Source organism: Sminthopsis crassicaudata, chromosome 1 (assembly GCF_048593235.1).
Source record: "Sminthopsis crassicaudata isolate SCR6 chromosome 1, ASM4859323v1, whole genome shotgun sequence".
Taxonomy (NCBI): domain Eukaryota; kingdom Metazoa; phylum Chordata; class Mammalia; order Dasyuromorphia; family Dasyuridae; genus Sminthopsis; species Sminthopsis crassicaudata.
Genome location: NC_133617.1, coordinates 55645774 through 55672955, shown reverse-complemented (window position 1 = coordinate 55672955; position 27182 = coordinate 55645774). Strand labels below are relative to the sequence as shown.

At 43.7% G+C, this 27182-nt stretch overlaps 1 protein-coding gene across 1 annotated transcript in view; it reads right to left on the bottom strand.

Moving 5' to 3' along the window:
* Positions 1-857: 857 nt before the first annotated feature.
* THOP1 (thimet oligopeptidase 1) overlaps positions 858-27182 on the bottom strand; it is a 45266-nt gene continuing 18941 nt past the window's right edge. Inside the window, exons 5-13 of the mRNA XM_074304480.1 lie at positions 24518-24620; positions 19966-20126; positions 17960-18095; positions 16925-17291; positions 15472-15673; positions 13791-13977; positions 13133-13261; positions 7150-7286; positions 858-5560 (exon numbers count right to left, since the gene is read on the bottom strand). Coding sequence (XP_074160581.1) covers positions 5402-5560; positions 7150-7286; positions 13133-13261; positions 13791-13977; positions 15472-15673; positions 16925-17291; positions 17960-18095; positions 19966-20126; positions 24518-24620 — 1581 coding nt within the window. The 3' untranslated portion in view covers positions 858-5401. The remainder of the gene's footprint in view (positions 5561-7149; positions 7287-13132; positions 13262-13790; positions 13978-15471; positions 15674-16924; positions 17292-17959; positions 18096-19965; positions 20127-24517; positions 24621-27182) is intronic.

The following is a 27182-nucleotide window of genomic DNA, read 5'->3' as shown; positions in this document are numbered from 1 at the left end:
GCCCCATGAGGGATCAGTCTGCCTCGAGTCTCCCCAGTCCATCTGTCCTCCAGCCACCAATGAGATTTTCTCAAAGTGCAGGTCTGGCTGTCAGCTGTTACCCAATAAATTCAGTGATTCCTTTCCCCCTCCAGGATAATATAAAATCTCTGCTGTTCCCCCAAGACACGATCTCCCAAATATTTTCACCGGCTGTCCCTCCTGCCTGAAATGCTCTCCTCTCTACTTCTCTGGTTCCCAGCTTCCCTAGTTCCAGCTAAAATCCCATCTTCTGCAGGAAGTCTTTCCCAATTCTTTTTTAAATTTTATTTTCAGTTACAAATTTTCTCCCTCCCATATCCTTTCCCCCTACCTATTGAGAAAACAAAATCCATTACAAACTTGCATAGTGAAGCAGAATGAGCTCCTGCTTCTGCCATGACCCAAGTCTCTCTCCCTACCCAGCCCATTGGGAGGTGCAAAGCAGTCCCAAACCCTTTGGATTTCAGTGCCCTGCGTCTATTGATTCTCCACTTATCCTGCATGCAAGCTTGTTTATCTGTAGTTGTTCATTTTGTCTTCCCCACTAGATTGTAAGCTCCTTGAGGGCAGGCACTTTTTCCCTTTTCCCAGTGCTTAGCACAGTACTTGGCACATAATAGGTGTTTTTTGTTTTTGTTTTTTCTAAACTGACAAACCTACAAAATCCTACCAAGGTTGGGGGGGAAGGGAAAGAGGCATAGAAATACCATACATTTCCCATTCTTCACTGATTTCCCCAAAGAGGGATATAAGAGAATCCAGGCTCATATGTGAATGTACTCATTCTACCCCAAGCAGGAACCTGAATCTTAAAATACTGCTCCTATCCCAAAAGATCCTTATAGAAACCACTTTATTGGTAGTAATAAGCATTTTGCCAAAACACAACAAGCTCAACAAGTCAGTTTGACCTGAACCATTACAAAAATCTCAAAAGCACCATTCTTTGGGGGAGGAGATAAAGGCAGGGGCTGGAGTGCAGATTGACACTTGACCCCAAAGTGGTAGATGTGAAGGGGCCAACTGTACACCCAGAGATGGATCCTTAAACATCATAGTACTTTCTGCAGAATGTAAGCTCCCTGAGGGCAGGGACTGTCCAGTGATGGTCTGTAACCCTAGCACAATGCCTTGCGTAGTAGTTACTTAGTAACTGAGGGCTTTTTGGGGAGGCTGGAAGTTGAGGAGCCTTAGTATCTAGTTCTGCAAGTTGGTTTTACTTTATAAAGTTGGTGCAGTCACGAGGCTTTGGAGGGCACAACAGGGCATTAGGACTGTGGCTCCTGCTTGTGGGCAGACAGAGGACTTCTTCCTCTTCCTATCCCACAGCGGCAGCATCAATTCAACTTCAGTGCTGACCCTGGGACCGTGAGGCAGTCACGGGGAGGTAGGTCCCACCCAGTGGTTTCTTTTGAGACTGATAAAAGTAGAGATGAGAGGAGCTGGGTACCTTCCCAGCCTGGCATTCCTTACTGTGCCACGCGCCTGTTTCCTGACCATGCAGCTGCTGCACCTGCAGCAAGGGGGAGGGGGGCAAGGGGCACAGTCTGCAACCACATTCTCTTGCTGAACCTGAATGAGACAGACCAGTAATCTCTAGCCCTGCCATGTCTTGAAGCTGGGGTGAAGGAGATAAGATGGCAGACAATCCTCTCTCCATGAGCGGGAAGCCTCTGGGGAGCTGAGGCTGTCCGGTGCTGACTCAGCAGCCTCACACCTGCCTTAGGTATTTTAAGCCATCCCCACTGAGCAAGCGTTTCTCCTTTGGGATTTTGCTGAGTACCTGAGCTGGGCTTTCAGTGCAGGCAATATACGTCAGGGCATGGAAAAAGCTTTTAAGAAGCTGGAAGAGAAGGCTAAGAGAAATGAGGTCAAGTCCCAAGGAAAGTCTCATGAAGAGGCCCAGGATCCTATGCTTTGGGGAAAAGAGGGTGATGGGAGAACTCTGGGAAGATGGGACCACATTCAACTCCAAAGGCTCAAATATCTCGAAGCTCCGAGACCCTAACTCCTGAGGAATGAGACTCTGGGTGAAGGGCTGGCCCGGCAAAGCAGGCAGAAATTCAAACATGTGACCTTTCCATACTCTTTATCATGCTACGGGAGACAGGGGGAGAGCGAAGAGCTCAGTGCTGGGGTTAGGTTGCTGGCAAGGACGGCCAAAAATCAAGCCTTCCCTCTCAAATTCCAAGCAAAGAATGCAGTTATTCTGGGCCCAAGTAACTTGGACAGATAATGCGTTCTTTGCCTACCTACAGATTAAGAGGTGGAAGACCTGACCCTTAAAGATCCAATCCTATGATTCTGCAGATGGGGATGGCGCACAAAGGCAAGGGACTTGTCTCCAGTCACAGGGTCACAGAGTCAGGATGCAAAGCCAGTGATCTTCCCAGGACACTAGTCACCTGAAAGGAATGGCCCCTCCCCTGCTAGTTGGCAGCCAAGTCTCTCAGACTCCTTGTTATCCTCCCTGCTTATGAGTTTTGACATTTATATCTTTAAAACAAAAATAATAAAAAACCCAACCCAGTGGTGGGTCCAAAGGTCACAAGCCAGGAGTCCCCACCAGCTTCCAGTCTTCCTGGGTGCCATGTGGCAGGACAAAGGTCAATCAGCTGTCTTGAACCTCGAAGGCTGAGTAATGACATGAATCAGAGGTACTTCACTCACTGCAGGTTCAGCAGGGTGTGGCTAGCACAAAAGGATGGACAGAGAAATTAATAGGGACGATTGTGGCTCCTGACACCAGTACAACCACCCTGTAGATTTGGTATTTTGAACTAGAGGATTATAGATATTACTCCGTTCAGCAGTGATAGCCACAGAATCTAAGAGTCAGCCCCCGACTCTCCCGGTACGGTGAAGACACCAGGGATATCAGATCCTGACCCTTCAGACCTTCCCTGAATAGCTCTAGCTAAGAAAAACAGGCTATCCATCCTCTTGGCCTTAGGAAAGGGATGTGTAAATTAACCGTCTTAAGCTCGGGCACAAAACTGCCTTGACATCATCCCACCGTGGCTGAGGAGCTGGGTGTGAGATGGGGTAGGGGGCATGGGGAAACAGAGGAAGACTCCTCCCCCCCAAAACTGGTCCAAGGGCAGATAGGAGGGGCAAACACTCCCTTTCTTTGTTCCTTCTTTGTCAGCCTGGAGAGCTCAGTACTTGATTTTCCAGGTGACTCTTGCCATGACTGACTGTACTGTCAGCTGTTTCTACCTTGGGGTCTGCTGAGACCAAGAGAGGGATGCTTAAGCAAAGGCTGGGGGAAGTCATAGAAACTCCAAACACCTAACTGAAAAGCCCATAGAAGAGGGAAGAAGGCACTGATACTTCCCTTTCATAGTCAAGGACAGGGGGCTTACCACCAAGATAGTAAAAAAAGAAGTTTCTAATTGAAACAAAGGACTAAATAAAGAGATGAAATCCCTCTATCTCTGGCTATTCCTTAGTGAGGAAGGGACAAGGACCCAGAAGCGGGGTGTTAAACAATGACGTCAAAATCCAGGTGCTACTATAGTCAGCTAAGAGCTGCCAGGCCCACAAGGGTGAGGAATTGGCGCTGTTATGCCTGAGGTTGATGATCTGGGGCCATTATTAAAATCTAATCATTCTTAGTTGGTTTAGCCTTAACTGACTCAGCTCCCAGGAATTGAAGGAATATTAGGGAAGAGGGTCCTCCTGTGGCAAAGCAGCTTACCCCAGACCCAGTGCTGCAGAAGAGGGAGGCTTCTAGGAAGGAGTCTTTGGGAACATTCTTAATTGAGTTGCTGAATATTAGCAGTAGGAGAGCCTTAAAGACCACCCACCCCAATGTGAGGGTCAGAGAAATTGGCCCAAAATCACACTGTCAGGAGTAAAGCTGTTATAGGAAGCAAGAGAAGGTGGGACAAAAGACGGCAGTCAAGTGCCTTCTGATGGAAGTGGCTGTTCCTTAAACAAGACCCTCCATCCCTCCATCCCTGGCTCCAGGCTTTTCTGGCTGACTCCCTTGCTTGGAACACTCCTGCCACATCTCTGCTTCCTGGCTTCCTTCGTGTTCCGCCTTCTACACAAGCATTTCCCTATCCCTCTTCCTTCCAGTTGAGCATCTCCTGTTTTTGCCACTTGCAGCTTTTTGGACCTAGTTGTTTACATGTTGACTTCGCCACCAGACAGTGAGCTCCTTGAAGCCGGAGTTTGTCTTAGGAACATTTAATAAATGCTTATTCACTGACTGAGGGCACAGGAATAGGCAGTATGTCAGGACCGAAGACCTCACACCCTGATTTATTAGACACCCACCAATTTAAAGCCTGTTCCCTCCCACTTCAAAGTCCAAGGGGCTGCATCTTCTTCTGAGTTCTTCCTGGGGGCCTTCTGTCTCTGCCATCACACCTTCACTCTGCTGCCTGGTACTCACTAAATCCAGAAAGCCCAAGTCTCTGGGTTAGTCTTGTTCACATGGGCTGAAGGGATCCCTGGCAAGAACCAGGCCCACAGATGTCTCTTGGGACATCCAGAGAAAATCTATTGTGGCCAAAGGTGGGAGTTGCTTTGGCCAAGTTCTTTCCAAACACCTTCTTCCTAGGAAGTTCCAATCTGACCTTACTTACCGAACAGGTTAACAACAGGCTTTCTCAGGGTTTATGATGTGGTCCAGGCATTAGATATACTGAGATGCCAGCCTCAGAATCCCAGAGTAAAGGTTGTATAAAGCTCAGGGTGAACTTCCTAAGGCCCCTTGGTTACAATTCACTCATTTCACTCACCAGCTACTCCGCACATGAGCACGCAACACACTCACCCCAGCTGTCTATTCCCTGAGGTCGAATCAATTCTCACCTAAACAGTGTATGATAAAACCACCCCCAAAAGACTAAGCCATGATTTCTGCCTTAACAACCAATGTTAAACTAAACCATTTCAAAGTAGGAGAAGGGCAAGAGGGAGGTAGAGGGGAAGCAGAAGACAGACTCTCCCTCTTTCTCTCCACTTAAAAAAAAAAAAAAAAAAAAAAAAAAAGATTACAATTATAGTTTCAGTAGAGAACCTTGATCTTGATCTTGGTTACTCTGGGGTGGGATGGACAAGGGGAAAAAAATATCAGGCCATACAGCCAACACAAGAACTCTCCAAACATCTTAATGTGACTGAGCAAAGACCCTAAAAAGGGATTGGAAGGTTAAAAAGTAGAAAGTAAAACAGGGTGGGTTTGGGGCAGGGTGTAGAAATACCCCCTCATCCCACTCTCTTCTGGTAGTGGCTTTGCTGGAGTCCCTCTGTTCTCTCTGTTGGGGGTTTAAGGCAACAGGGAGGCCAGCAGAGGTTACATCCACACTTGCTCAGTCCTGAAGAATGGGGATGCTCGAAGGAGCTCCCGTGTCTCGGCGCTGGCCCATCAGCAGGCAGAGGGGGAGCTGCTGTCCAACACCTTCAGGCCTTTGCTCAGGAGGAAGGCGTCTTGCTTGGGCTCCCGGCCGAGGAACTGCTGCAGCATGTTAATGGCATCCACAGAGCCGCCGGGCTTCAGGATGCTGTTCCTGTAATCCATGCCAACCTGCAGGAGGGACAAGGGGCACAGTAGGCTATAGGATATATATCCACCCCCATAGACAGAAGATGGGAGAAGTTCCTCCCCAATTGAGGCTGAATTGTACAGAATCCAGATGGAGATCAGAAAGGCAACTCTTCTCTGCCCTAGGGTGAAACACTGTGTTTGGACCAAAGAAGGGGGAAGAGACCCACACTTACATGTCCTAATGAATTGGGAAAATATCCATCATTACAGAGGCCTTCAAAGAGAGGCCAGATAAGCACTCTCAGGAAGGCCATGAGGATGAATTCCTATTTAGGAGTGGGCTGAACTAAATGATCTCTGAGGTTCCTTCTTACTTTGAGACTCTTATGCAAGCCTCCAATTCAGCTCTGTAGAATCAATGATCCCAAAATTGGAAGAGACCATCTCACCTAGCCCTAGTTTTCAGGCAAGTACAGTAAAATAATTCATTTTACAGAAGAATAAAAAGACCCAGAGAAATTAGGCACCATCTGTGGCCCTGTGCAAGTTATTTAACTCCCAGGAACTGGTCCAGACCAGTTTGGTACTGAAAGAATCCTAATGGGACAGGAAACTGAGGTAAAACAGAGAGCTCTTCTGAGCCCCCCCATGAACTCTGCTGCACCCCAGGATTCGGGGGCTTTCTGATTCTCACAAACATTCTGTGGCCCCAGGTATCTGAAGTGACACTAAATTAGGGGCTTATTCTGGCTAATTGTAGTACTCAAGCAGCAAACATCCCTGGAAAGATGAGGGGACAACTGCCAGTCATTCTCTTATCATGCGACATAACCAGCATCCAGAGGTCAACTACATGGACAGAACGGTGGCTCTATGGGGGTGGGGAGGACGGAGAGGGAGGAGGAGAAAGAATTTAGCAGGGAGAAGGAAGATCTTGGCAGAAGGCCATAGCGGGTAGCACTGGGCAGCTGAGAAGCGGGGAAAGGGACATCAAAGTGGGAAACTTCCCCAATCAAACAGCATCAAATTCAAAATGCTCTCAAGATCTCAGGGATCACCTGGCCTAGACAAATACTCCCAGTCAATTCCCATCTTGAGGAGCTCCAGAAATGGGGAGCCCATGGTACTTGGATAGCTCTCATCAAAATGATTTTTTTCTTTACATGGAGCCCAGCTCTGCCTCTCTATCACTGGCCCACTTCGGATTTTGTGTTTTTAGGCCAAAAAAAGCAAGTCTAAGTACTTGGTACCCCTGCTGCCCACATGTTGCATCTGCCTGGCCCCAGCCCTGAGATCAGAAGGGCTGAGCCATGGGGAGACTACAACCCTGCCCTGGAGAACTGGGGGACATAGGAGAGGCGGATTTCTCCCAGCAGCAATAGAGATTTTGTTGAGAGAAGAAACCCAGGTCTAGCTGGGCTAACAAAAGGTGCACTCAAAGGTCTTTGGATTCATACAAAGCTCTGCCTGGATGAATCTTTCCGAAGCACACTGGGAGGCAGAAGGATGAGAGTAGCGGACAAGGGTTCCCCAGAGATATCATTTCTCCCTGCCTGTTGATGGGAAAGGGGACCAAATGGACCAGAAGAGAATCAGCAGAAACCAGTTCCACGAACAAGCTAGTTTACCTTACAGTTGAGGACCCCTTCCATTTTGAAGCGTGTGTGGAACATGTCCATGGAGTACACCTCACTCCAGAGGTAGCCATAGTACTGGGCGTCATAACCTCCCGCCAGGTGACCAAAAGTGGCTGGCATGTTAGTACCTAGAGAGTAAACAGTGAGAAGACCTCTAGTTTTCCCCTTTGCCTGAAGTATATGAAATTTCCATAGATTCTTACTGTGTACACAGCACAGTGCTTAGCTCTGGGGAAGATGCTTCAAAGACCTGCGACATCTGCTGGTGTCAGAAGGGACTAATCACACCTTGAAAGTTGCTTTTCATGAGCCACCATGGAGGAAAAAGGATTGTCATCTCCATCGGAGGTTTGTTTACCTTTCTTTGGTTGCTAGGGAAGGTTTCAATTTGGGGTAGGTAGCCTAGGAAATGACTGAAAGAAGAACAAAAAGTATAAATATTGGGCAGTTAGGTGGCACAGTGGATAGAGCCCAGTCCTGAAGTCAGGAGGACCTGAGTTCAAATCTGAGCTCGGACACTTAACACTTCGTGGCTGTGTGATCCTTGACAAGTCACTTAACCCCAATTGCCTCAGAGGGAAAAAAATATAAATATTACTTAACAATCATTACTATAAGAAAGAATAAGATGAAGTTGTAAAACAAAGTGTTGTGAGCTCCTTTATTTCATATTTTAAAACCCTCTTCATTATGCTCTTCTCCCAATCATCCCTTCCTCCTTGGCACATCTCTCAGAAAAGATTTGTCCTTGCTTCTATAAACTTTTCTATCTGTGCCTCTAATCCCAAATTTTTCTTTCACCTTTTTCTCTCAGTCTCTTTGATCAAATTCTTTTCTCTTGGAGTCTTTCCTAATGCTTACATACATATCCAAACTTCCCTATCACTAAAAAAAAAAAAAATGCTCATTCAACTTATTTTAACCCTCAAGCTGTAATCTTGTATATGTCGATTCAATGTCCAGAATGGACATCTATACCCATTACCTCCACCTCCTCTCTTCCCACTCAACTCTCAATACCTCTGTCTTTTGACCTCAATATCTAACTAAAGCAACTCCCTCTAAGATTACTAATAATCTTAAAAAATAAATAATCTTTAAAATTACCATCATTTCCCAGTGACTCATTTTCCTCCTTCCAAAAATTAAAAAAAATAAAAGAGCCCTCCCCGTAAGAAAGAAGGGGAATTAAACAAAACAAATGAACACATTGGGCATGTCTGACATTAGCCTCATGGGTCACCAGCAATTCCATCATTTCTTGGTATTCTTTACCAGCAGTTCTCTTAAATTATGATTGGTCATTGCAACAAACGATGTCTTAAGTTATTAAATCCACAGGCCTTTTCTCAGTTTTCATTTCCCTAATTCTCTCCAACATGTTCTCATTCTTCTCTTGGCTTTAAGAGCTGTATTGGATCATTGGCTATGGATAACTCTGGACTAACCATGACTATCCCTGAGCCCTCATCTCTTCTCCCTTCACACTCAAGTTCCTTCTTACTCCTGATGATTACATTAGCTCGCCTTGCTTCACATTTTCCTATTCAGATGATACCCAAAGCTTTATAGTACAGCTCCAGTTTCTCTCCTGGGACCCAGACCCATAGCACCAATAACAAAAAGTCATTACCCTCATGGCAGCTGGTGCTTTTTAAAATCCATAATGGAATACTGAAATAGTTCAAGAAATATGAAAAAGCAAACATTTGTCCACAGAATCTAAGTTAAGAAAATCTTCTCTTAAGAAATTACTCACATAGATGAAGTGACTTATGAACTGAAGTACTGACCAGAATCACATAGGAGGGAACAACATGGCAGAGAACGCCAGTGCTGCCATCCAAGCTGCTGGGGATTTTGGATCCCTCATCTTCACCCTCCAGCCTCCAGGAAGAATTACTCTGGATCTTTCTTTCTCTTACAAGTCAACAGACTACACATAAATAGCTGATTAAAATGTCAATTTCATTTTTTGTAATGTCTGATGCTACACTTGAAGTGTTCATGACATACAGGTATGCCTGGAAGCATTTTGCCTCTCTCCCTTTTCTTATTCCTAAACCAAAGTGGGTTCAATATATATATTTTGCCCTCCTCCCTGTTTCTGTGTTGAAGTAACCTAGTTATATTCCTTATTTTACCTCTGCCCCTCAGAACCTTTCATTTCTTTCCTGAAGTCTCCCACAGATTCAAATATCACGATGTAGATCGTTACAGAATCTACACATCCAACTCTCATCTCTCTCTTAAGTTCTAGTTCCTTCATTGGATTCATAGACATAATCATTGTATAAATTGTTCTCCAGGTTTTGCTCACTTCAAGTCTATACCAGTTCATACAAGTCTTTCCATCAAATACTATATGTTTAGCCAAATCCCAATCAATAGGCATCTACTTGGTTTCCAAGCTTTGCTAAGACACTGAACCCTGGTATTAATATTTAATATACAATGAATTTTGTTTTTTGTCTTTTGACTTCGGGTATATACCCAATATCTGTATAATTGCAAATTATTTTCCATAACAGCTAGGTTACTTCACAACTTCACCAACAGTGTGCCTCTTATCCTACAACCCTGACAGATCAATTGTTCCAATCTTTTTGTCATGCAGTAAGGTAAAGCCCTAGAGTTGTTTTAATTGCATTTTTCTTACTATCAGTGATTTAGAGCATGTTTTCATGTGATTATTTGTAATTTACAAATCTTTTAAAAACTGATTGTTTCCCAGGAGAATGATATAAAGACAAAAAAAAACTTCACAAGATTTAAAAAATCTTTTCTGATGCAATGACCAACCACAATTCCAGAGCCATAGTGAAACATCTTCCCCATCTCTTGACTGAGAAGTGATGGACTTAAGATACAGAACAAGACATATTTTTAGGACACAGCCAAAGAGAGAATTGGTTTTGCTCGACTGTACACAAGTTTTACTTTTTTTTCTCCCCCCCTCCCCTCTGATGGAGGTTGGAGAGAAAATAAACTTTTGTTAACTGAAAAAAAAAATTAATTAAAAAGAGGCAATTGTGTTTGTCCTTTGTCTAGTCCCCTGTTACCAACTGCCTTGTACATACTTCCATGTGGACATTCTATAGGTACTTGAAATATACATATCTGAAACAAAACCCATCATTTCTCCCATCTTGCTTAACTTCCCTATTCTGTTAAGGATTCCCTTATCCCCTGGTCCCTAGATTCAAACAACCTTATTTTCCCTTTTTGCAGCCCCTCTTCTAATCAGTTTTTTTGTTTGTTTGTTTGTTGATTTGTTTTTTGGGTTTTTTTGCTGAGGCAATTGAGGTTAAGTAACTTGCCCAAGGTCACACAGCTAGGAAGTATTAAGTGTCTGAGACCAGATTTGAACTCAGGTCCTCCTAACCTCAAGGCTGGTGCTCTATCCACTACACCACCTAGCTGCTCCCCCAATCAGTTTTTAAGTCTCATCAATTCTGTTTCCAAATCTCTCCTACCCAAGAGGATGGAATTTCTGCACAGGTTGTCACAGGACCATAAACATATGGGTTGTAATGAGCCACTGAAGTCACAAGACAATCCTTTCATCTTAAGAGATAAGCAGATTCATATCCACAGAGGTTTTGCCCAAAGTTACACAGGGACTAAATGGCAGAGGCAGGATTCAAACTGAAGTCCTTGAGCCCTTCCCTTGACTATCCCCCAGGAGCTTCCATTTAAAGATCTCTTCACCTCTCACTTGCACCAGTGTAATAACCTCCTCATCCAGCTCTAATCTCTTCCCTCCCTAATTGATCTTGCACACAGCTGCCAAGTTGACATTTGCTAAGTATGAATCTGACCTGCTCAAAAATCTGCAGTGGTTCTTAAAGGCCTGGCCCTAAAAAAGCTTTTCCACCTGATCTTAGACTGTTCTCCATCATACATCCAATGCACCAGCCAGTCTGTGCCTTCTATGGAGCTCTCCCTGGTACCTAAATCTTCTCCTTTCTCCTCAAACCCTTGGCTTCCTTTGCACCTGCTTCAATACCATTTCCCAAAAGAAGCCCTGACTGTTAGCATCCTTCCCCCTCAACTCTTTCTATTTGTTTTTATTGTCTGTATTCATGCTGTTCCCAGTAGAATATAAGCTTCCTAAGGGCAAGGACTATTTGTTTGACTGACCCATAACAGGCACTTAATAAATGCTTAATTGAATTAATGGGGATCCTGAGGATCCAGTGCCTGCTCAAATTCACAGACAGCTCATCTCTCATCAAGTCCAAGTGTTTTCCTACCACATTTCACTGCCACTCCCTGACTGGGATGCAGCAGACTCTTCCCCCCCTCTTCCCAACCAGGGATCAAAGCCCACCCAATCCCCCAGCCTCAGCTTGGTTCACTCTACTGCTCTCTCTGGGTTTGTGCTGCCACCTGATGGTCACATTCCCACTTCCCTTGGTGCTGACATTCCCATAACTGTAGCCACCACATACACTGAGAAAAGGATGGGGCAGGCTGGGGTGAGGGTCAGAATCCTGAATTGAGGTTCCAATCCCACTCTGGACATTGACAAGCCACAGGACCCACTCTCTACAGTTACTTAACCCTTCCCCATCCTTATCTTCTTCATCTAGCAAGTGTCTCAGAGAGGCGGTCATGTATGTCAAAGTGTTTCCCAGCCCATAAAGTTACCAGCTAGGACTGCCTTCTTCACTGCTCCAGTTCAGAAGAGTCTGTCCATATTTCTGTGAATACTCCTGTAATCTTTCCTTGTGAAGCAGTCATGTTTGGCTAAGGGCAGACACACCTTTGGCTTCTAAAGTTCTGCTTCTCTGGTACCTCTTATCGGACTGGAGGATCCAGAACTCTTGAAATGAAGTCTAGAAGCATTAAGTGACTTGCTCCAAAGTCACACAGCTAGTAAGAAGTAGAGCCAGGATTTAAATTCAGTTCCCTGTGTTCTTTCCATTACTCCATCAATTTGTTGGGCAAGGAGAGAGAATGGAAGGTAACTGTGTCTGCTCAGGGAGCTCCCTTCTAAGACATCCCGTTTCTTGCCCCCAGTGTTCATGGCGAGTGCTCTATATAGAGAATGAGCTCTTAAAGAGTCACTCCAAGCCTCATCTCCAGAAGAAAGATTTTGGCCTGATGAATCCCACTAGTAATGTGCCCATTCCCTAAGTCCTTTTGTCTAGACTCAAATCTAGTTGTCTCTACTTCCAATCTCCTGTTCTTCCCGTCATGCCTTGACACCAACAGCTCAATTGGCCCATTGCTCTGTCAATGTCACCAAGGGAGAGTTTGGGGAGGGGATGCCAGCTGCCCTCTGACATTTTTAACATTAAAGGAACAAAGAGTCCCGTCACTCTATAAGGGATGATGCTGGCCATAGCTGGGCAAACAGGAAGTTGGAGGACGGCTCTGCTCTAGGTGAGCTTTGCATTTTGCTGGCTTTTCCCATGCTTAGGTTGATTTCCACACTTGCCCAATTCCAGCTTCAATGTCAGCAAAGGAAGGCTACAGTGCTTGTGTCTAGAGCTGGTGGGCCTGGGTGGCAGACCTGCTCTGACAGCTGCTACGTGTGTGAATGGAGGCCTCAATTTCTTTATCTGTTAGATGCTTAGACATAATCTATATTCCCTTTCTAGGTCTGATAATCCATGTTCTAACTAAGAACCCTAACAGTCTATTTTCCAAAGTTCTGCTCTGATTCTGAGGTTCTAAGACTCTGGCCTCCTGGAGGCTTCCTCTTGTCTTCCTCAATTACTCTAATCCAGGCAGAAATCTGTAATGCCCCTATCTGTGCTCTCCTGGGGGGAAGTACCCACTTCTTCTCCAGTTTAATTTCTGAGTAACGTCTCCACCTTGAGTGGCACTTATGCCCTTCTAGGGAAGAATTTCCCCAGAATTTCTATAAACTCTTTTAGACCCTGGTGATTGTAACTGTGATCCAAGGTGGGAACTATTGAAGGCACTCAACTCCAGGGAGCCCATGGCAGTCAGAGGTCAGTACCTGGAGTGGCTGGAATCCCTAAGATTTCCTGGCATAGCCGTGAGTACTCCTCAGCTGGGTCTGCTTTGGTCTGGGTATGCAGGGCTTGGTCCACTTTGGCGAGGACAATTTGACGTAGGTTGAAGAGACCTGTTTGGGAAAAAATGACAATTTATGAAATACTGATGGGTTGCCAAGTGGCTCCCTCATGACTTTAGTAGGGCACACCATTCCTGCCAGTTTAGAAACCTTGAGCATTCTTTCCAAAGTGCTTGCCCTGAAGCTGCTCCCAGTTCAGCAGGTACCATCTCTAGCTAAAGAAGAATTCAGAGGCCACCACTGGCTTTTGTGTGATATTATAAGTAGTACTTCAAACAACTACTTATTTATTGCTTTTGAATTGCACTGAACCTTTGAGGTAATCATAGGCATTATGCCATCAGCAAAGAACAACAGACTCGGACTCAGCTACCGGAGATTTCAAACTTAGTTCTGCCATTGACCTAAAACTGGTTTAATCCTGTCTCTTTTTAGAGGTTTGCACTAGATGGCCTCTCTTCTAAATGAATTTAAAAGTCTATTCTGTTCCACAGTGGTTCATATGCCCAAGTAGTTATGCAGATAGAATTCAGAGGGCAAAGAAGGAAAAATCAAAGGGGATCAAAGGGGAGTTCCAAACCTGTATTTGCCTGCCGGGACTTGATGAGTTTCTCCAGCAGCTCCTGAGGGATGGGTTCTCCTGTCTTGTAGTGCTGGGACATGCGCTTCAAAGGCTCCTTCTCCCACACCCAGTTTTCCAGCATCTGTGACGGTGCTTCTACAAAGTCTCGCTCCACATGGGTCCCACTGAACATGGCAAACTCTGCCTGTAAATGTGTGGACAAGGTAAAGACCAAGGACTTCTGTTTTCTTCTATCCTGATCAAAGAAATCTCCACATTCTACTTGACCATCTCCCCTTCTGGCTGGACTTTACTGAAGTCCCTGAAAGGTTAAGTTTATGTCCTCTAGGGTCCCCAACTTTAACCATAGAAAGGAATGTCAACACTGGAGACAAATGAGCTTTCAGAAGGTATTTGATAACAATCTGGGAAAAACTGTTCACAAGGGGCCCTACAGGCCATAGTTTGCAGACCCCTGCCATGCCCCTGCCATGCCCCTGCCATAATCATTTACTTTCCATTCCAAACCCTTTCTTCAGCCACTCACATTTCTCAAATTGCTCTAGACTAAGAATCATCAGGACTTGCAATGGATCCTAAGAAACTTACTGCAGCCAAGTTCTACTGCTAAATCAAGAGACCTGGATTCTAGTCTTACAAAATCACTTGTAGCTCATTTTCCTTGGCTGGAAAGCTGAGAAAACTGAGCTAGATTGCTAAGGTCCAAGTGGGTTTGACATTCTATGACCAATTTTACCTTCAATCATCCTTTTACCCTTCTCCCCTTCACTTAAAACCCCTGCCTTATCTACCTCAGCATGGCGAAGAGATTGAACTTACTGCTTGCAGGGCTCCGTTCTGGCTCAGTGTCCCCTTTCCCTGACTTATGGTTCTTCCCCAGGCTTAGTCAGCTTTGGAGACCCCTAATTCAAAGCCAGTCTTGTTGCTGGCGTGCTGTGCCTAAGCTGCCTCCTCTATCCTCTGTCTGGGTTTCTGCCTGGTCTCTGATGCCTGACTAACCTTATGGGATTAACTCTGGGCCCACATAACCCAACAGTAGCCTCCTGTGTTCCTCTGATGTCACTGCAGCAATCAGAGAAACAGGGTAGTCGAGCTCTAAGAACAACATCTCCCCCAATCCCTAATGAGGCTGCCAACCTCTCCTTTCCTGTGGCAACCCAATGACAGCCCATAAAAGAAAGCCTGAGGTTTCTGTGCTCTCCATCCTGGCTTTTACATTATACCTATGAAGCTGAGTCTGTTGAAAGAAGGGAGAGCAAGGGAGCTAGGCAGCAGACCCGTGAGGACTCTGGGGAGATGGGTTACAGGGAGGCTGTTTTAGGATCTGGGTTGTGCTGCAAGTGGCTTGATATCTTTGTCATAGAATTCCCGAGAGGGCATGCCAGTCCCATGGCCAAGAGGACTCAAGTCTCAAAAGCTGGGTGAGTGTCACAATGTCATGAATCACTGCCTCCTTGACGATACTTCCAAGTCCTTCTCAGTGTCTGGGGTCACCAAACCCAAGCAGTCAAGGGTTATGGAGCATAGAGAGCTAATCTCTCTGCACTTGACCTCTGGCTAGCTGGTGGATAGCACTCACACTCTCCCCTTTGGTTCTGAGGCGAGCCCTCTTGGTCATGGAGCTGTCGTGCCGTCCCTCCATCCCCGACTTCCCATCTCTACGGGACGCTGCCCATACCTGAGAACAGAGCTGGTGCATCACATGTCCAAACTCGTGGAAGTAGGTCTCTACCTCATCGTGCTGCAGCAGGGAGGGGGCGTCCGGGGTCGGTTTGGTGAAGTTGGCCACCATGGCTGCAACGGAGATCTGCCGGCTGCCGTCCTTGAGAAGGCAGCCAGGTTGTAGGCCGAAGCAGGCTGCATGCCCATACTTCCCTTCCCTACACACGGCAGAGGGAAATGAGTCAAGGCTTCAGGACCCAGAGAAACAATTATGGTGACGAGAAGGCCCAACGTGCTCAGCAAACTTCCCTGCCTGATCCTGCACAAGTCAGTCCCACATCCATAGGTTGGACTAGAAGAAAATGCCTGACTCTAGAACCACAGACTCCTTAGGATGGAGTAGAGCGAAAAGCCAAATAGAATAAAGGAGCAATATAAAGTATGGACAGCCAGACTGCTCAATATATAGAGCACCAGGCCTAGAATCAGGAAGAGCCAAGTTCAATCCGACCCTAGAATGTACTAACTGTGTGACCCTCACCAAGCCACGGGAGAAGGAAATGGTAAATGACTGCAGTATCTTTGCCTAGAAAACCCCATGGACCGTATGGTATCTGATAAAACTGGACAATAATAACATATAAAGAGTGGAGAAGTAGCTAAATAAAAAAATCCAGGTGGAAAGAAAATCTTGGAAATCTTAGTGCACCACAAGCTCACCATCAGCCCCCACTGGTGAGCTGGCTGGCAGGAAAGCTCATGTGACATCTTAAGATGCCTAAACAGGAACCAGAATCAACTCGTGATGATACCCTACCCCAGCATGCTTTCCTGGGGCCACAGACAAAGATCCAGGAAAGGAAATGGGGATGTTCGGCTAGGAAAGAGATGCCGTAGGGGGAATATCCTCACTGCCTCAAATATCTGATGGGCTATCAGGTGAAGGGGGGATTAGACTCGCTATCCCGTTTGGTCAGAGGTAATGAGTGGAAGGTAAAAAGAAGCAAATCTAGATTCACTGAGGGAAGACCTGCCTAATTAGGGTAATGATGCCCTTGCTGTCACTGGAGGTCTGCATGAAGAAAACGGATCATCACTCTCCAGGGATGCTGTAAAGGAGAATTTGGGCTTCATGCAAGAGCTAGGCTGTATAACCCCCAAGAGTCCTCCTAACTCCAAGATGACAAGAAAGTGCCCAAAGTCACAGATTCAGTAAGTGGCAGAATGAGAACTGGAACCCCATTTCCTGTCTCCTGGGTCCTTCTCACAATATCCACTCTGTCTCCTTGAGATTTAGTGAGCAAACAGAGCTATGGTGCAAGAAAACACTTCCCAATTTCTTCTTGCTTTAAAAATGGAAACTCCCCCTTTGAGCCCCAACAATCTGAGGGGCCACTCTCCCTTGGCATTCCAAGCCACATGGTCCCCAGAGTCCTGGCAGGGAGCCTGAGCTCCTCTTGGATACTCACCGCGGATACAGGTCCAGGTAGAATTTCCCTATCACTTTGCCCGAGTCCACATCCCTCACTGAATACAATTTCACATCCTCATGCCAAACCTTGGCATTCTCTTCTAGTTCAAAAGTCAGGCCCAGGAGCTCTTGGTATATGCCCAGAAGGCCCTTGGTGACCACCTGCATGGGGAAGTACTCCTTGAGCAAGTTCTGGTCCACATTATAGCGGGTCTCTTCCACCTGATTCATGTAGTAGCGCATGTCCCAGGCATTGATCTGGTTGTCGAAATCCAGGCCCCGCTTCTCACATTCTTTTTTTTTCAACTCCAAAATGACTGCTCGCTCTTCTTCCCCAAGAGGCTTCAGTTTCTGGGCCAGTTCATCTGGCAAGAAAGACAGCATTAAGAGAGTGAAATATTAGGGTGATAGGGGATCACAGAGCATTCTGTGAGCATCATGGGCAATATGGAGCATGGCAGAACGAGCCCATATGGAGAGAAGACTGGGGTCCAAGCTCTCACTTCCTGACTATGATCCAAGGCAAACCCTTCAGTTTCTCAGGATACTTTGTAAAATGAGATAAGTGGATGAGAAGATCTCTCTGCAGGCCTTTATGGCTCTAAGGGTCTAGACTCAAATCATGTTGAGTATATAGCTACAGAATTGAAGCCCCCCAGGGATGAGATGACCCCCAGGGGCTCATCCATCCAGTGTCACAGTTGGAGCATCACCATGGATGCCAGCTCAGCGCCCAGCACTCTCCCCAACACTCCATAGCACCTCAGATCTTCCAGAGTTTGAACATATGTTATTTCATTCGATTTAATCATCATAACAATCCTGTGAGATAAGCAGGGTAAGTATCAATAGCTCCTTTTTGTAGACTGAGTAACCAAAACTGAGAAATGCTATGTAACTTGCCCACTGTCATAATAGTAGGGCCAGTACTCATACTAAAGTCTACAGACTTTGAGTACAGAGCTCCTCGACACGCTGGAAGCCCTGGCTGGAGAAGGTGTGTTTTTGGCGGGGGGAGGGGGAGCGGCATTACCTAGGAATGTGGCAACATCTTGACTTGTTTTGGCCATATTCATCTCTAGGACGTAGTCAGCATGAGTGTTAAATCCTAGCAGGCTGGACTTCTGAGCCCGGAGATCTACTAGCTCCTGGAGGATTGCACAATTCTCCTAAGAGATGAAAGAGCACGCATGGTTAAGTCATCTTGGGCTTGCACTGAGGGACTCAGTAATGGCCATGCTTCCCAACCACCAGCAGGATCCACAATCACAGTACCTGCTGGCAAGAGTTGGGGGAATCTAAGACCAAGGAGTCAGAGAAGGAGAAAGATCAAAGGATGGAGAGGTTTCAGAAAGAACTTTTAATTCCCCCTAATCCAACCTCCTTAAACCTTGTAGTATTAAAAATGGGGATTCAAACAGGGGCCTTCTGCATAGTTCTTATTTTCCACTCTGTGGTGTTCAATCATTTTCAGTCATGTCCGACTGCTTCTGGAATGGTTTGCCATTTCCTTCTCCAGGTCATATTACAGATGGAGAAACTGAGGCAAACTTGGTTACATGACTCACCCAGGATTACACAGCATATAAGTATCTGAAGCCAGACTTGAACTCAGAAAGATGAAGCTTCCTGACTTCATGTCCAGTACTTTATCCACTATGGCACCACTTAACTGCCCTTTCTCCTCTGTACCCTAGTTATTTGTATATGTGTTTTATTCTGCTACTATTAAAACTGTTAAACTCCATGATGTTAGGACCCTTATCTTAACCAGTTTTTTTTTTTCTTCTTTGTTGCTAGGCACTAAGCTCTGCACTAGTATGAAGAGTTTTAATAAATATTTGTTGAATTGCAAAACAGAAATAGATTAGAGGTAAGTCCCTGGAATAGCAGATTTCCAGACAAGGATGAGGGGTAGTCTGCCAGAATATCTTTTCCCTCACACTGTTTGAACATGTCATTTTGCTTTACATGCCTTGAAATTCTACCAGTTAAGAGATTCATTTGAGACTACAACTCTCCTCTTCTGCAAATTCATGAGAGCTGAGAGAATAGAAGAGCTTACTTCTAGTTGAGGGGACAAAGGAAGGCTCAAGGAAGAGGTGAGGTTAGCCATCACGGCTTGGTAGTGATAGATTCTAGAAATCACCTTAATGCCAAGAAACAGAATGTATTTGGGGATGGTGTGATTACTGTGACTTAAGAGAGATTAGAATAAGAAGACTACAAGGTAGAAGCAGAGTGGGAAGGGCCTTGAAGGCCCGGCTAAGGAGTAATCTGAGTAATGCATTAGGAAAGTTAACCCAACAGCCAGTTCAAGATGAACTGAAGGTGAGAGAAACCAGGGATGGCAGTTAGGAGGACACTCACTGCAACTAGAGCTGATAGAAATGAGTGGCTAAACTAGAATAAGGAAAGAATGGAAAGGGACCCATCAGGAAGCAGAATTTTCTGGTAACTTGACTGGATGTGGGGGTACAAGAGTGAAAAAAAGGCTTGTTTCCAGGCCCTCCAAAAGGGAGCTCTTCTACAAATAACTAGTGGTTAAATAAAATCTTGGATACAGGCATAGGTGAAACTTCTGCTATGACCAAGGCCAGATGGTGTCTTTACTGTGTTTTAAAGAAGGGTAGGACCTTTAAGGGTTACCATTTCCAAAGGAATTTGCATTTTAAAAGGGGAACCTTGAGAGAGACAGAGGCATACGCCAACAGGAATACCTATTTCAATGGCAGATTTGAGCCACTGGGGATTAAGCACAGTGGAAATGAGTCCCCAGTAAGACAGGACTATAAAGTAGTCCACAGTGTGGTTCCTTTCCCAGTGGTCCCCCTCACGAAACAGCACAATTCTCTCAAAAGGCCTCAACTACTCTTAGGGAACTGCCTTCAGAGCCAGAGGAAAATGCCAGCCTCATGACCTGTTAGACATTCGCAATGCTGCTCCCAGTCAGCTCTGGTCTTAAGACAAACAGAAGGCAAAAAAAGAATGAGGGTGAAAAAAAAAGGAAGGATCTCAGAACCCCCGCAAGCCCCTTACCTCCTTGCATCTACAGTTGAAAGCCTCTTCAACCTTCCTCCGAGTCTCAGGAACATAACACTTCTTTAGGAGAGGAAAATAATGAGGGTACTTGAGAGTGACTTTCAACTTATCATCCTTGGTCTTTTCCAAAGAGTTCAGAAAGTCCTCAGGAAGACCTCCTATGGAAACAAGGTCAAGGAAAAGAAGTTTACTCAAAAGCCAAAATTCTAACACGCAGGCACAGGGGCAAGGGCTCATTTTCTCTCTGCTTTAAGGAGAGGGTTGAGTGATGGTACCTTCCAGTGGGAGAAACAACAGGCATTACAACCTGCAGTTCTAGCTCTGACTCTGACTGTAGGATCTGAGGGCATTTCATTTTCCCAGTCATTTCTTCACTTGCAAAATGAAAAAGGTTTGAAGGTAACCAATCATCTCAAGAATGCTCCTGCCTCTGATTTCCAAAGATCTTCTACTTCTAAAGGTCTTCTCCTGCTCTGATGTTCTATGTCTATCAGAAAGATGAGCATGTGCAGCTGGGTTAACATTAAACTACAATTCTTAGAAATGTGGCTGGTTCAGTCCCTTGGAAAACTGAATCTACTGCCCACTGCCTCCACCAGAGTTTCCTAGCTATAACATCAGGTGACCACTGAGTCAAGATTCTTGTTCAACAGGAATAGTAATCACTGCTCGATCACCATTCTCTAGCAGGAATGAAATTCAAGTAAGAAAAAGAACTTTCCTCCATAGTCTTACCATGAAACCAAAGCCAGAGATTACTAGAATTAAAGAAGAGAATGGATTGCAAAAAAGCAAATGCAAATGGGCAATGAGAGAACCCACAAGAGTCAAAGAATCATAAAAATGACAAATGGAATCTGAGGAAATATCTAAGAGTAAAAAGAAAAGACATTTTCCCTCTTTTTTGGCTAAAGCAAATTTCAAGTCGTTTCATAATAGAAAAGAACCATAAAAGTCATACCACTCACAGCAAGAGCCTACTGGAGAACAATGGACTGTGACAGCAAGAGCACTTGAGCTCCCTCCAGATCCAGACTCCCCTTTCTAGCTGTATATACTGTCCAAGCCTAACTAGCTTTGAAGTAGTATGCCAGGCACCTTTCCCATCGGTACACTAAGGAGGAGAATTCCATGACCTTTACTATCCTGGGTTCTGCATCACAGGCCAGGCTAGTGATTTTCCCTTCCCTCTTCAAGGCCAGACCTCACCTTCAAGAACTCAAGAGACAAAGACCCAGCAGTCAGATAAATAAATGAATACATATGAAGACCCATTCATACAAACTATGGTGTTGTTCAAGCTGTTTTTCTCGAAGACCTTTTGGGATATCTTAGATTCTACTCCCTGGCCTACCAAGATCCTACTCAGCTACCTCCCTGCCTTAACTGACTCCTTAGACTATGAACTCAAGGAATCACAGAAGAAACAATGCTAAATAAGAAGGGATCTGAGAGATCATATAATTAATTCATTTTATAGAGAGGTTAAAAAAAAATCTCCAGATAGATTTGGTGATGTAAGTTGAAACTTTTCTTAGTTCAAAGAAGGGATAAGATAAATTCTTATCTTATCTAAGAGATCTCCTCTCTATTGACCTTTCTGTGAAAGGACCTTCACCCTTCCGGTCACCCAGATTCATAACCTTGACGTCATCCTCACGTCAACACTTCTGCTTATCCCTCATATCCAAACACCTGCCAAATCCCATTGATCCTAGCCCACTATCACCACTCTAATACTAGCCTCCTAATTGGGTTTCCCTGACTCTAATCTTTTCCTCTCAACAAATCCATAAGCCACACAGCTGCTAAAGTTTTATGACTAAAAAAGGTTTAATAATGACACTCCCTTGCTCAAGAAGTTCTGAGAGCTCCCGGTTGCCTTTGGAATCAAACACAGACTTCTATGTTTGACATTTAAAGTCCTTCACAATCTGCCTCTAAACGATCTTTTCATCCTTCCAAATTTATGCCAAATTGCTCCTCTTCAAGTACTCTATTATTTAAATATCCTGATAAACTTGCTTATCTCACATCTATCTTCTTTCTTAACAATGCCTTTGCCCAGGCTGTTCCCTAATCCAAGAGATTATTCTTATTTTTCCTCTTTCCCCCTAAAAATCCCAAATCTTTTGCAACTCAGCTCAGGGGTCCCAAGAGCCCTCTGGGAACTCCCTCAGTAATAAATAACACAATGACTTTATATACTATCCACTCCTAAGTGTATAGGATAACTGTTAGAATGCAAGAGCCTTGAGGGCAAGCACTGTGGGTTGTTAGTTTGGATTTTTTTGTCTTTGTATATCTATACAGTGCCAAGCCTATATCCACCAACCAGGTTCTAAGGATATGGAGACTGTTCTCAAAAGCTTTATTTACTGATCTCAAAAGATCATTAAGAAAAACACAAAAAAATGACAAAAATGACAAAATATAGGATAGTCAGTGTTGGACTTGTGGGAAGAGAGTGAACTAATGCACTGGAGTTGTGAATTAGCACAACCATTGTGGATCATTACTATGCTGTAGGAAATGATGTGATGCATAGAGAAATATGGAGATCCCTATGAACTGATGCAGAGCAAGGGCAGCAGAGTCAAGAAAACAATCTACATAGTAACTATAAAAATGGACATGGAAAGAACGGTTACATTAAAAAAAATCAGAAATGAATGTGGCAAAATTATAAAGCTCAAACAGAACTCAAATGAAGAGAACGGAGAAGCTTCTTCCCCAGCTCTTTGAAAAGATGGGAAGTCCACAAGTACTGCACATGGCACACGTTTCCAGATTTTTCAATTGTACTGATTGCCTTTTGCTTATTTTTTTTTTTCCTTCTTCTTCTTTCCTTTTTTTTTTTTTTCCCTGAGGTAATTGGGAGTAAGTGACTTGCCCAGGGCCACACAGATAAGAAGTATTAAGTGTCTGAGGCCAGATTTGAACTCAGGTCCTCATGACGACTTAGGGATGGTGCTCTATCTATGCACCAACTAGTGTCCCCTTTCTTTTTTTTTTCCCCTAACTTTAAAAATTATTACTTATTGGCAAGCAAAATGTCTAGGAAGACTTATATGAACTGCTGCAAAAAATGAAATGAGTAGAACCAGGAGAACATTGTATATAGTACTAGCAATAATGTATGATGATCAAATATTATTCTCAGTTATTAAATCCTCAGTTACAAACTATTCTCAGGGGGCAGCTAGGTGGTGCAGTGGATAGAGCACCAGCCCTGAATTCAGGAGGACCCAAGTTCAAATATGGTCTCAGACACTTAACACTTCCTAGCTGTGTGACCCTGGGCAAGTCATTAACCCCAGCCTCAGGAAAAAACAAACAAACAAAAAAAAAACACAACTATTCTCAGTTATAAAATAATCCAAGATAATTCTGAAGGATTTATGATGAAAAATACTATCCAGAAATAGAATTAAATCTGAATGCAGATTGAAGCCTACTTTTCTTTATTTTTCTTGTTGGATTTTTTTTTTTTTTTCAATAACATGACTAACATGGAGGAAAATGTATTATTTGTTATATGAGATGGTTGTCTGGGAAGGAAGAAGTACTGAGGAAAACTACAGTGATATAAAAAATAAAAGGTAAAAATTTGTTTTTCAAAAGTAGCTGTTCACTAAATACAGAATAACTAAGTAAATTGTGGCACATTAATGACAAGATTCTCACAATCCTACAATCCTTTGTGTGCATTAAATGAAGTGAATCAAAGACTGTAGAACCTGTTCCCAACATAGAATTCTGGTCCTGTTTTCTATACAGGAAAAATCCACAAGACTTGAAACAATCAATTTGAAAACTATTCCCATAGGACACGAGAACACCTGTACTGTCCTGCACTCATGGATTTGTTGTGGGAAACCACTCAGGCCCTGGAAATGATTGTGTTATAATCTATCTTCCTCCTTTTTTCCCAGTGGTGATTTATATTTATAAACTGTGCCTTCATTCCAGCATGTGGAGCTCTCCTCAAGAGAACTTCAAAGGTCTCCAGACTGCTTTGTCACTCTGAAATTAATTAAACTGCTTCTTGATTCCTAACACACCTGTCTCTAGTTTGCTTTGTCTTTGTTTCCAGCTATTCCCAGGTTAGAGACTGGTCCTGTTCAGACCACATTTAAAATTCTGTCAACATCCCCAGTTGATCACACACAAATTCTAGCCTGCACCCCAAATAGAAATAGAAAGCAGGAAGGTAAGGCCCTTCAAGGTTTCTTTGTGGTGTTCTCATTTAGAATCCTCCCCACTGGGGCAGCTAGGTGGCGCAGTGGAAAGAGCACCAGCCTTGAATTCAGGAGGACCCGAGTTCAAATCTGGTCTCAGACACTTAACACTTCCTAGCTGTGTGACCCTGGGCAAGTCACTTAATCCCAGCCTCAGGAAAAAAAAAAAAAAAAAAAAAAAGAATCCTCTCCACTCCTACCCCCATGTATAGGAGTTCTAATGCAAATTGTGAAACATTCCTCCTGCCCTTCCATTTTTCCTCCCTCCTCTCCCCCTATCCAGCAAATACTGCCATGGGATCCTTTACCTAGCTCCTCTCGGGTGAATGGCAAGAAGGTAGTGTCCTCATTCAGGTTCTTGTTGAAGTCGATGCAAAGGAGACTCAGCTTCTTTTTAATGTTTTTTATTTTCTAAAGGGAAAAGAAAGAAAGTAAGTCAGGGGTCAGAAAGAAAAGATCCATGGAGAAAAGTATACACTAACTTTTGAGGCCCCTAGGTGGCCCTGGTGGTCTCACAGTTAGCACTAGCAAGAAGAAAGACAAAGGAAACAAAAGGGGAGGGAAATGTGTGTGTGTTAGTGAGAGCAAGATCGAAAGAGTGAAAATAAGAACATACAATAAGGGAACTCTATAAAGTAATGTCATTTAAAAACATAGCACAACTTAGCCAGAAATGTGTGTGGGCGGACTGGAGCAACTGCTTGCAAGAACACAGGACTAAACATCCAATAACAAGTATCATCTATTAAGGCTACTACTTGGTATACCTCACCCATTTACAACCTATCTCCCTTCTCCAAACCTTTGCAATATATGTCCTCCAGACCCAGAATGTTTTTCTTTACCTTGACCTCTTAGAATCCTGGTTTCCTCAAAAACTCAAGTCCAAGGCTACTTTGTGCAAAAGGCCCAGCCCAGTCCTTTGTCTCTCAGGTTACCTTCCATGTCTACTTTGTATCCACTATGCACATGCTGCTACCTCCATTTAAATAAAAGGGTCTCTTTGGGCTTCTTTGTATCCTCAGCAGGGAGCAGTCAGGGCTCTTAACACAATGTATCTGGCACCAGTGAGGCAAATATGAGATACAAAATATACATAAAGCAGACATAAGGGAACTAGCCTGAGGGGATGAGTATGTGTTTGGGGCTGACAAGTCAGGAAATGTTTTGAGTAGGAAATGACCTTGATCAGATATTGAGACCAGACAAGAGGGGGAGAAGAGAAAGAAGAGCATCTCCAGACAGGGGAGATAGCTTGTGCAGGATTAAAACTGGACCTGAGGGAAAGCGGTTAGGCTGGACCACACAGTGTGTGGGAAATCATGGGGCTGAAGGTGCCACTTCCATCACTGCTGCCCATCAAAGACAATGGCTTCAAAAAGAAATGGCAGATCTGAAAATGAAAAGCTGATCAGGCAGGCAGTATCTGAGAACAGGACTGGGATTTTCTAAAACACAATTAAAAACAGAACAGCATAAAACAATGGAAGGCTCCTAGCCAGGAATGGAGTTCGCCTAACAAGGGCTATTAACAAGTAATTTTCCTGGTGACTCATAAATCTAATTAAAAGGGTTATTAAAGTTGTTATAAAATTTTCATACAAGAAGATATGAGGAAAACACCTCCATCCCTGCCTTTGCAGAAGTAGGAATGGGAAAGTCCAAAGATGTGCAACATTATACTTGTCAGATTTTTTTTGCCTGAAATACTGATTTTGCTTATTTTTTTCTCTTCTTCCTCTTTTTTTTTCCTTAAAAAAAAAGGGGGGGGCAGCTAGTTGGTGTAATAGATAGTGCATCAGCCCTGAAGTCAGGAGGACTTGAGTTCAAATCTGGCCTCAGACACTTAACACTTTCTGGCTGTGTAATCCTGGGCAAGTCACTTAAACCTCAGTAAAAAAACCAAAAAAAAAAAAAAACAATCTAATATAAAGAATAGCTTTTTAGGAGGGAGATGCGGTAAAATTTAGGTGAAAATATCAATAAAAATCTGATTCTAAGGGCAAAAAAACTGCTTTGGTATGTTCACTAAGCTAGATACCACAGGGAGTAATTAGAAGAGTAAAAAAGATGTCCAACAATTCATAGCTATAAAATGCTTTAAAAAAAAAAAAAAGAGCCAATAATAAAATCCTCAGCTATTCACAGATGTATAAAGTACAAATAACTAGCAGGATAGAACTAAAGGTCCTCAAACAAGAGAAGAAATTTCACCTCATAAATATGACAAACTTTATAGGATGACACTTAAGCATGAAATTATGGCTCTGGAAAGGCACACTAAATAACATATATATATATATATATATATATATATATATATATATATATATAAAATGGGAAACCAGGCTGGTACATAAAACACAAAAATTAAATTCATATTTTAAATAATGAATACTCAGGTAACAAAATGCAGAGTGTGGGAAAGAGATCAGAAGCCTATCATGGAGGTATAAGAAAGCAATGTTGGTAGAGTTCAAATACCCAGATAACATTTGGAGTTCTCTTCAAATCAAAACAGAATAGGTAATAATTCACTAATTTGCCCTAAAAATTTCATTCTACAGAGAGTAGAAGAACTAAGAAACAAAATATCTACTTTCTCACCAACAAGGATAAGCTGGCTGCTGGAATGGAAAAAATGGGCATCTTGTAGGGTTTGGGAGAAGAGAAACTCAACAGTTTGTTGTACATTCTACAATTCGAGAGAGCAGAGAGCAATAGGTTCTAAGAAATGGAAGTTCTCAAGAATGAGACTCTGAAAGCAAAAAAACAGAAATTCAATAAACAATTATCTAAAGCAAAGAGTCAGCAGAGATAAGAAAGATATATGTGTGTATATGTGAGGGGGAGTGTATGTGTATCTATACATAAATATATCTTTTCTTAACTATTACTTGTTTGGTTGTAAGGAGGGGATGAAAGGGTAAAAAAGAATCAAGTAAAAAAAGGTATGCAACGGAGAACAAAAGA